The sequence below is a fragment of the Tachypleus tridentatus genome, chromosome 4 (assembly GCF_004210375.1).
Source record: "Tachypleus tridentatus isolate NWPU-2018 chromosome 4, ASM421037v1, whole genome shotgun sequence".
Classification (NCBI taxonomy): Eukaryota; Metazoa; Arthropoda; class Merostomata; order Xiphosura; family Limulidae; genus Tachypleus; species Tachypleus tridentatus.
This window is the reverse complement of record NC_134828.1, coordinates 60,747,649-60,759,078: the sequence shown is the minus strand read 5'-3', so window position 1 is coordinate 60,759,078 and position 11,430 is coordinate 60,747,649. Positions and strand designations below refer to the sequence as shown.

Below are 11,430 nucleotides of genomic sequence, written 5' to 3'. Positions count from 1 at the left end.
TGTTACTGTAAATGATACATGATCTTACTATTGTATCCCATATAATACCAAATTATTTTGGGAAAGAGTTTTTTATATATATAATTCGAAACGTTCTTTTGTTCAGCTTCGTAATTAAAATATAAAAAGAGACACGAAATAAACAAAATAATATAAACCTGCTAAGATGGGCTGAACAGCACTGTGCTTATTGATATCAGATCTCATAGATGTATTTTAACCAAATCGCTTTCGACAAAATCACAATAGAGAAATTCTAACACAGAGCAATCAATAACAAACCCAACAGTTCTTAAATGAAACGTTAAGATGTGTAGGCTGGATGAAACTAGGTTAAACTATGTAATTTATAAGTTATTGTAAACGTTTTAAAAATAAAGTTGTGTGTAACTATAAGCAACATATGAATTAATATAGAAACAACGTCTTGTATATCAAACATCATGTTTTCATGTGCATCGCAAGTTGCTTGTTGAATTAAAATTAAGCAACCGATGTCAAACATTGAGAGAAATAAATTAGAAACCATACATGACATTACGAAATGTTGTATAAACGATAACACTGAACAACAAAACTAACTGATACAATACTTAACTTCGAACTGGGGCGTAGCCAAGGGGGGTTTGAGGTTTAACTCCCCCCCCCATGGACCCAAACTTTTTAGAAAAGTTCAGTTACCACCTGTGAAGTTTCATAAAAGATCCGTGATTGCATGGCAGATAATTTCACACACGACAAATGGTCAAATGTAAATTTCTGATTGAACACTTTTAATACAGCAAGTTTTGTCAGAACTAGAGAAATACAATCTAATATCTTTGAACGCCTGTTCGTTCTTACCAGGACATTTACAACACAGTTTGGTTCAACTTTAATATAACGGTGAATGTATAATGAGGCCAGGCCATTCAATCGATCTTCAGTGGTGGTATTTCTCAAATACGTTTTGAGTCTTCTGAGAGTTGAAAACGAACGCTCCACCGAGCTCGTTGACGCAGGAAGCGTGGCAAATACTTTCAAGAGTCTAGAAATGACTGGGAACATTTCTACATTGCATATGCATCTATGACATTTTTTGGTCTGTTGTTCGCAAGTGATTTGTACCAAACCCTAAGTTCACCTACTGCAGTTAGTGAAGTGCTGCCAATGTCAGCCTTGTATATATTGACCAATTCTTTAATTTGGTCACATTGTTGTGTTGTAGGTTCTGACCGTTCTGTGGTAGTACCTGATGGCAGTAGATACATGAAGTTTGTAAGGAGAGTTTTGTGACTGGACAGACGGTCACATATTTGTGAAAGAAAGTGATCAACAAATGGTACAAATACAACAATACGAAAGTACTCCTCAGGTCTAGTGGTTTGTGGGTTAGCACGGTACATTTGTCTTTTAGCCTGCCTTGGCATTATGATGTCAATTTGAAGCTCACTACACAGAGTTTGAGGCTCACAGAAAGTGTTAAATTCATTCACAGTATTATTTTTGAGTGAACGGATTAAATCTTCCACTATTTCTGTGTGATGCATCGCAACACCTAAATCAATGTTCTGTTGCTGCAGTAAGATGCACAGAGGTAAACTAAAGGAAAACAATTTCGCAATGGTAAGTAGAGTGATGATGAATTCTGGCTGTGTTATAGAACACAACAATTGATTGGCTTGCATGGCAGAATCTCTGTCTTGCCAACCTGATATGGTTTCAAGGGCATCTGCAACTGCATGGATTAATTCTAGAAAGACAATGACTGAGTTGTGCCTCTCAACCCACCGAGTGGGGCAGAGACCTTTCAAACTTTTTTTTTTCGATTCGGGTGCTTTATTCTCCACCGAAAGAGCCAAAACGTGCTTTTGTTTGGGTGTATTGATAAAGTTTTCAATGCTAGAAATTACTCCCATGCAATTTCGCACAGGAACTTTTTTACAAGCATCAGAAATTGCCAAGTTTAGGGAATGGGCACTGCAGTGTACATTGGGTGCAAGTGGGAATTTATCAGTTATGTGTCTCTGGACACCATTGAATTTCCCACTCATAGAAGCAGCACCGTCGTACCCTTGTCCTCGCAGGTAAGCCATGTCAGTACCATATTTTGTCAAATTGGTCATGATAACATCAGCCAAGTTTCTGCCTGTCACATCATAAAAATGTATAAATTGCAAAAAATCTCTCATTGCAACAGAGTTTTCATTGGCATGCAAATATCTAACACACAGCGAAAACTGTTAAATGCCTAAAATATGTGTTGTTTCATCAGCTAATATTGAGAAACACTTTGTAGCATTAACCCTGCTGACCAAAACATCAAGGACATGAGTATTACAGGCATTGATGATTTCATTTTGGATTTGAGGACTCAGATACGGAGCATTCGTCTTTGTACTTTTAAGGCTTGCTGAAAGCTTGACATCACCCTTTGCGCTGTAGCGCAAAATTGCCCGAAAATTCCCATCATTATTGATGGTCTCCTCATCATTTTCCAATGGCGTAGCTAGGGGGCAGGGGAGCAAGGGGGACATCTGTCCCCGGGCGCAGCATCGGGGGTGGGGGCGCCAAATTAGGAAAATTGTGTAACGAGGGGTACTGAAAACCGACTTTGTCCCCGGGCACTGAAAACCCTAGCTACGCCTCTATCAATTTCACCAACAAACATTGGACCAGAATCATATATTCCCCTCAAAAGCTAAACTCTGTTTCCAACACAACAATAGAGAATCAATAATAGACATTAAATATTTCCAGTTCTGTTCAATTTCTTGCTTGTAAGTTGCATCAAGCTGTAAGTGCGCAGATGAACTTGTGTTTACGACCTGTAGAAAATTGTTAGCTTTTTATTTGCTGTCTTGGTGGTACTGTTTCAATTCATGTGCCTTGAAGTCTTCAACAGCCTTCTCCCAGTTTGTGTATGGAAATTTCACTAGTTGTCCCAATTTCTGGCTTCCAACACCAGCACCATCAGGAGCAAAAAGACAGCAGTACTTGCAGAAAGCACCCTATGCATGTTGACTGTAAAGTAGCCATCTCCACTGTGAAAGCCAATGATGCTGAAAACGCAGCTTTCTTGAACCACACTGGGGGAAAAAATAATCACTTCCTGGCTTCTAGGCATTCTCAAGGATACATTTTTTTGTTTCAGCGTTTATCCAAAAGATACAGGAAGACATATTTCTAATTAAGTTATTTTGCACATTGGAAAGTTTGTTATGAGAGTACTATAACCTCGAAGAGAAATGCTTGGAGCTGTACTTCACAGAGCAGGCCTAACATCCTGTGGCTGTAGGCCTACAGTCAATAGCAGCAATGAATATTCAGTCTAAAACTCATCAGAGCGCTTGCATGATTTTTAATATAGAATTAATATAATGAGGAGTCGACTTACCTGTTTGCCAATGTTGACATCATTAGAAATGTAATTTCCAGTGTCCCAGACTGGACCTGAGGTGGTAGTGGCAGCACTGGTAGAAGGCCACGGTGATGACTCTGACAGTTCTGTTGATAATTATGATTCAACCTGAGTGGCTGCAGCAGACTGATCAGGTTCAGCCTCATGAATGGGTTTAAAGAACCCATGCAGTGTCTTTTGCTCTTTCAGGCTTGACATAGTGAATTATTGTTTATCGCAACTTCTGCCTGTCAACGTCACATTCACAGTACCATGGGTGCCATCTATAGTGAATGATTCACTATAGATGGCGCCAGTGGTACTAGATTAGTGCCATGGTGCTGCCAGCGTGCCACGGTGCTACCCACTGTTTATTTGTGAAGTTAATTTTTGAAATCCAGGGAATCTGAACATACACTGTCCACGATCTTTGAATACAGATTATAGACACTATACATATATTTTGCACTCTCTTGAGTGACTCTATATTTTATATGTTGATGACAGGACTGTAGGCCTACTTTGCTGGGCCTGATAACTTTAGGTTATATATTATATATATAGGCCTATATATTTATTTATCATAAAAAAAATAAGACAAACACCTCAGTGTGCCATTCTGAAATTTGCCAAAAAGGTGGTCTCAGAATGCATAATTCAGGCTTTTCTTTTATGTTTTTATTAAAAAATTTCCCGGGGGTGCATGACCTCGGACTTCCCTAGCATGGATTAGCACTTGCGGCGCTTGCATCAAGCACTCAAACTAACCCCCCCCCACCTCCCAATGGCCATTTCTGGATACGCCCCTGACATCGAACAGCAAAACTAACTGACACAATACTTAACATTGAACAACAAAACTAACTGATACAATACTTAACATTGAACAGCAAAAATAACTGATACAATACTTAACATCGAACAACAAAACTAACTAATACAATACTTAACATCGAACAAAAAGCTAACTGCTATAATACTTAACATCCAAATAACAAAGCGCACAAGTTACACATTTGACTTCACACAACAATATATGTAATTTATACATTGCGTAATATTAAATAGTGTGATAATTTGTAGAACATTTGATATAAACATAATATGTAAGTTATGCACAACATTTTAATGTATGTTGAATTGTACGACACCTGAAAAGTATAGTTAAAACAGCACTGGACCTTAGAACGTGTAACATTTGATCAAACAAATTCTGCAAGCTATAAAACACCTGGTACCCAATACTAATTACCACTTTATGGCATTTCAAACACTTAGGCATTATAAGAGTGCTTCTCAACTGGATCGATTAAAGCACTGAGTGCCGATATAAATATTCAGTAGGAAGATACGTGTTTAAAACGAGAATCCGGTTTCTAGAGTTGGTCTTCGCAGTGTCACGTGCTGTTAATGTGACGTTTCAGGGTCTCGCTGGGCCACAGTACCGACGAGTTCAGTCTCTCTCTCAAAACTCAAGTCCGTCCGAGGGCGAACGTGTGTGTGTGTTTGCGAGTTTCTAGCCGGTGAAGGCCAGTAGCTTAGCTCTGCTGAACAAAATTTTTGTATATGGTTAAATCCTATTTTATTTTACGTTCTGAAGACAACATCAACAGATATAAGGTAGATTCGGTGTCACTGTTTTGTAACATCTTTATCTAGGTGTGTGTTAACGTCAGCTGTAAAAGGTTTCTTTCGTTACTAAGACTTCATTTGACTTCTGTAATGATGCCAGCGACTTGCATCGTCACAGCAAAACTAGAAGATAATCGAACAGAGATAATACCACGTTGGGTGTGATATTCAGATCTGTTAAAGAAGGGGGTATCAGAAGATGAACAAGTTTATCTTATTTCCTACTTAATTCTCTTGTTTTACAAAAACGAACGTTTCGGACGAAGCCGATTGATCCTTGTTAATATGAAAATGTGCAGATATCTACCTCAACCCAGTAACAAACATGAAAGTTAAATGGAATAGACGTTTAGACGGTTTCCCGCTCCGTGATCAGCGTCCTGTGTCAATTGAGCTTGAATATGGACACGTGGGTGAATCAGATGTGTCAGTGTCGTTACAAAATTCTGAAAAATTTTTTGACGAGCATAAAGACAAGAAACCGAAAGGTGGCAGATTTCTAAACATTTTCAAGTTGATAACTAAAAAACAAAAAACCCCAGAGTTCGAACAAAAAATACGGAATGAAAAACATTTACAGTCTCGAACCGATTATTATCGATGCCAATATCATACAAGTTTACTACCGACTAGTGTCGAGTCTTCAGGTTCCAGCACCAGTGTGGCTATCAAGGTGTTCTTTGGGAAGTTATGGCTACGCCGGAGGGCCCTTCGCACTCGGAGGAAGCAGCGACAGAGAATGCTTCACGAGGTAAAACTGGAAACACAGTACAAACTTCGGCTATTCTTTCGCCTTGTCTAGATCCCAACATCGCTTGTCAAGAGAAATATGGTGACAAAAAATATTTAAACTGGGAAACAACGTCTATTTCTTCGACGGATTCCAATTCTGAGAGTAAAAGTTCATCAGTGAACGATGAATGTATGAATTATAAGCTAACCTTTGAGACAAGGACTAACAAAAGAAACCAATATTCTGAAACTGTTATAGGTCAACCGAAGCAGAGAAGACCTGATGACGAGCACGTGGATAAAAGTAAAAGTCTAGAAATGGTAAAAGATAACTCGGACATTTCCAAGGATGAAAAATTGGTACAACTAACTCCCTGCGATTTGCAAGAGTCCTCCACTTGTGCATCAGCGTCTCACTCCAGAACTCTTCTAAATCGCTCATTGCCCGATAAGGCAAAGAGCAAAGAAATCAATAAGAAAGTGAATGTTGAAAACAGCAAGCTTCTTTCTGCAAGATGCACAGTGAAACAGGCAAGGACAAATAAGCATATATCTACGAAGAAAAGTGTTGGTGCTCTAAAGGAACCAGAAAAACTGATGACAATAAACAAGAGCCTCCATAAAACACAACAGCAGGTTACATTTGGGGATCAGTTACCAGTAGGAGTAGATACGTGGTCGTGTAAGAGCTTCAGTTCAGTTATTACAAATGAGATATCTCCATTTGATGACAAAGATGGTATGGCTTATTGGGACAAACAAACAAAGGACGTGAAACAGAAGCGCCATTTGTTTGCAATTGAACAGGCAAAGAATTCAACCAGAGAGTCAAAGAAAAAAGACATATTTCCGCCGTCTAAGTTTACAGCAAATCATCATGAGACAAAAGCAAGGGTAAAAACGTACTTAAAAGATGAGACATCAAAGGGAGACTTTGAAACAGACCTGGACTTTTCTAAAGTGGATTCTGTCAAAATAACACGAACTGGTTGGTCCAGTCAAGATATGATTGTACTGAGAAGGGATGATCCACCACGACGAATGGGAAACCATCGAATACCATTTCAGAACCAAAAAGAAAGAATCGTTGATTTGGTTTGGCCTGATTCGCAAAGGACTGCACAGAATCAACACGAAAGGCCAGATGTCGTGACCTCTTGTGGTCAACAAAGGGCAAAGGAGAGAGAGATCGTCTCTTCTTCTATCCCATCAAATTCTCTTACTCTGTCCACCTTCTCATCCTTCCACAAGACAGGAGACATTAAGCGAAGCACATGGAATGCTCGTCGTCTGCCACAGACGTCTTCGGGACCAAAGGAAGATACGCCTGCATCAAGTGTTACTAAAACTTGCAACTGTGGAAACCTAGAGTCCCATTTAGAGAATTTGAGACTATTCCAGAAATACTCCGATATCAGCAGTCTTACCCTTTCTCAACTAGAGAAGCTGGTGTTACACTGGGTAAACGAGAATGGAAACCCTCTTCATTTTTCTGACAGTAAGCAATTGAGATATCTCGAATCATGTGAATTTGTAGTCCCGTCTGTCGACTGTTTAAAGAGTTGTCTTCATGATGTATGATATTTATCTCTGATTTTTGATCATATGAAACTACTTTTTTCTTGCTAAACATTTTGTTATGATATGCATAAATGTACTTCAGTCTTTGTTTTGTTGTTAAGTGTGAAGCTATAAAATGGACATTTTGTTATTTGCCCACCACAGGTATCTAAACCAGATTTTTAGCGTTATAGGCTTTCAGACTTATCACTGAGGTACAGGAGGACAGTTCAGCCATTTGTATTAAGCAGAGATGATTTGTTTCCCTTATTCTTACTTTTCGGACCAAAATGCCCTACTAACGTTACTTCTCATATTTTTGGTTTTAGACAAGTTATTCGGTTCGAAAAAAAATTAGTATAATTCTTGAACTTTATAAGTATCGATTTGTCTGGGTGTTAGTTGGTGGATTGTGCGGTGAGGTTCTACATGAACAGGTGTTAGTTTATTCCTTGTATTGTTCTGTGAGGTTCTACATGAACAGGTGTCAGTTTATTTCTCTTATTGTTCTGTGGGGTTCTACATGAACAGGTGTTACATTATTCCTCGTATTTTTCTATGGGGTTCTACATGAACAGGTGTTACGTTATTCCTTGTTTTGTTCTGTGGGGTTCTACATGAATAACTGTTGGGCTGTTCTGTGAAGTTCTACATGAACATATGTTAGATTTGTGAACATTATTAGATAATAATACCTAGTTTGTTCCAGATTAAAATTTGCTTGTTTTTAACTTATTTTTGTTTGTTTTTCTTTCAGCCAAATCTAAATTGCATATTAGTGTTTGAACACATTTCTCAGATGCATGAAAATATTAAACAACAAACATAGACAACGGTGTTTAGTGGTTGCAATAAGTCATTAACTGCCTGAGACTTTCTTTGCAGTCACGTCTTTACCCCTAAGGGTGGGGTGTATTTATTTTAAAACTCTCTTTAAAATATCGGCTATTAACCGAAAGAATAGGATATATTGTAGGAAGTGTCATACAAGTCTACTGTTCTGGCGCCCAGGGGTGAGAAATAAGTGTACTTGTTTGATATTAAAAAAACACCCTTTGTTCATTAGTGTACAAAAAGGTGTTGTCGAAGTTTCCAAGGTTATGAAGGTTTGGCATCTTTTGAATTTTTTTTAGGGATAATACTTTATTTTTTTGGGGTAACCACTCAAATAGCTTTTCCTTCAACTGCAGAACAACGAAACAATCACAGCTTTTCATACACCTATAAAACAGCAAAACGATCATACTTTTTCATACAGTTACAAAACAAAGAAAGAACCGTAGCTTTTCCTATAGTACAGAACAACGAAGCGATCATAGTTTTTCTTACAGGTATAGAACAATAAGCCTGGCATGGCCAAGCGCGTAAGGCGTGTGACTCGTAATTCGAGGGTCGCGGGTTCGCGCCCGCGTCGCGCCAAACATGTTCGCTCTCCCAGCCGTGGAGGCGTTATAATGTGACGGTCAATCCCCACTATTCGTTGGTAAAAGAGTAGCCCAAGAGTTGGCGATGGGTAGTGATGACTAGCCGCCTTCCCTCTAGTCTTACACTGCTAAATTAGGGACGGCTCGGTGCAGTGGGCTAACAACCTACTCACTTAAATACTTGTTGAAGAATCCGCAAGCGATTGCGGCCCTATGTTCCTAGATGGAATCTAATGGTGATAGCTAACTATAGAACAATGAAATGGTCATAGCTTTTCCAACAATTATAGAACAACGAAACGATCATGGTTTTTCTACAGCTATAGAACAGCGAAACTATCACATTTCACGAAGTAATCCCCCCTTTTTTAAACTTGTGATTAACTTTCCTTCTGGCAACATAATTTGAAAATAATCTGCTTTCGTATTTTTGTTCCTTTTTATTTAGTATTTATTTTTCCCATAGCTGCTAATAAACCGGATTATTTTAATGTTGTTGACATTTGTTTCGTAATCCAGTCAACAGCTTGTTCATGATGCTGCTTATTTTTACTTAACCCGTACGTTCAGACATTTAAGGAGGGTCGAGAGTTCGAATCTTCGTCACCGAATGTACTTGTCCTGTATGGTTATCGACTGGGCCAGACAGCCGGGAGCAAATGTTTTCAACTTACAAAATTACCAGCCGATCCAAAACTAGTTGAAGGTAGGGTTAAAGTCGTAAAGGGAAAAGAGTTTATATGTTTTTCTTAGAGCAAAGCTATCTGCTGGGTCCAAAGGCAAAAGAATCCGCTAAGAAGCGATATAACCTTCCAATAAACAAAAAATAACGAAATATAGGGACCATTGTTATCATTTGTAGTCAAACACAAAGCTACACAAAGGGCTGTCTGCGCTCTGTCCACCACAGTTATCGAAACCCGGTTTCTAGCTGCTTCAGTTTGTAAACATGCCGCCATGTCATTAGGGGGCTATAGGGACTGAAAGACGAAAGAACATAATAGTTCCCAACGTATTATAAAACACCTCCTAGAACTCACTGATCAGTAGAGGACACGTGAAGACGTTTGAAGCTGAGTCACGTGAAATATAACTTATCCGGAGTTGTTTATCCTGTGTAGCACACTAATGTTTAGAGTTTTTATAAGTCAATGACCCGAATGACGTGAATGTAGGTTAGCCAAAATAATAATAATATCCTGGCATTGTTAAACACGACTACGAAACAGGAAAACAACAACAACAACAAAATGTGCGAATTTCCATTTCAGGTAATTCAATTAAGAAACCAGGCCTTCTTCCGGTTCCCAAGAATAAAAGATGGGTTTCGCCTATTAGTAGTATCTGATTATCTGACTCTTCGTAATTAATTATATTTGTTTTGTTGTTTGTAGTTCTGATCTGGAGATTTCCTTATTTGCTTATATCTTCTGCAGAAAAAGAGCGACGTCCAGACCTAACAGCAGAGTACATGCAGAGTCAAAGAGAGTATGTTGAAAAGATTCAACGGCTTGAAGCTTTGTGTGAGACTCGCACCAAGGAACTGGGACTGATGAAGATGCAACTGAAACATGCTTTCTTGGGGTTTTATTCTTTCAGCATTGTTGTGAAGTACATGACAGAGGAGGTAGGTATTGTTTCATTACATTGTAATGTATTATACATAGACGGATTTTCTGTGTTCAATTCCTTTGGTTCAAAGTACTCTACTCGGCATGGCCAAGTTGTTAGGACACTCGACTCGTAATCTGAAGGTCGTGGGTTCGAATCCCCGTTACACCAAACATGCTCGCCCTTTTAGTCGTGAGGGCGTCATAATGTGACGGTCAATCCCACTATTCGTTGCTAAAAGGGTAGTCCAAGAGTTAGCGATGGGTCGTGGTGACTAGTTGCATTTCGTCTAGCCTTACACTGCTAAATTAGATACTGCAAGCGCAGATGATTCTCGTGTAGTTTTGCGCGAAATTCAGACAAACAAACGATGTACTCTGGAAATATGGATTTATTGTAATTCGGCGCAGTTTACTTACCTTATAAACAACTGTCACCGATAATAGCAAAAAACTCCAAAATATTGGCACGAAAAACTTCCTATCTTTCATAAGAAGTGTTTGTGTCCGAAACACCACTTATTATTAGGAAACACATGAATTATATAAGCAGGACGTCGTTTTAAAGTTGTGTTAGAAACTGACATTTTTGTAACACAAGGTATAATTGTAGGCACATTTACTGTATTGTTAGAATATAGTTTAATATATTGTTAGAAGTTTGAGGACTATGTTGTTGTATCCTTATATATTGTTGGAAGATACTTGTGATATTGTTATCATGTTGTTTTGAAACATTGTTAGAAGTTTGAGGACTGTTGTTGTATCCTTATATATTACTTGAAGATACGTGTGATATTGTTATCATGTTGTTTTGGTATATTGTTCGAAGTTTGAGGACTGTGTTGTGTCCTTATATATTGTTGGAAGACACGTGTGATATTGTTATAATGTAGTTTGATGTATATACTGTTGGAAAAATATGTTTCGTTGTATCTTCTCGTTAATTGGGAGGCAAATGAATTTATTGTTAAAAGGTAGTTTGATATATTGTTGAAAAGTCTGGGTAAAATCTTGTTATATCAGCCAATATTATTGAAAGGTAGATGAAGTATATTGTCACAACTTTGTGATATTTTATTTTATCATCAGG

At 38.4% G+C, this 11,430-nt stretch overlaps 1 protein-coding gene across 3 annotated transcripts in view; it reads left to right on the top strand.

Annotated features, from left to right (window-relative positions):
- The first annotated feature begins 4,831 nt into the window (after window positions 1-4,831).
- The window catches only part of LOC143249236 (uncharacterized), a 54,612-nt gene continuing 48,013 nt past the window's right edge, over window positions 4,832-11,430 (top strand). For all 3 annotated transcript variants that reach the window (XM_076498722.1, XM_076498720.1, XM_076498721.1), the window contains exons 1-2: window positions 4,832-7,241; window positions 10,164-10,354. In XM_076498722.1, the coding sequence (XP_076354837.1) occupies window positions 5,702-7,241; window positions 10,164-10,354 (1,731 nt within the window). In that variant the 5' untranslated portion in view covers window positions 4,832-5,701. The remainder of the gene's footprint in view (window positions 7,242-10,163; window positions 10,355-11,430) is intronic.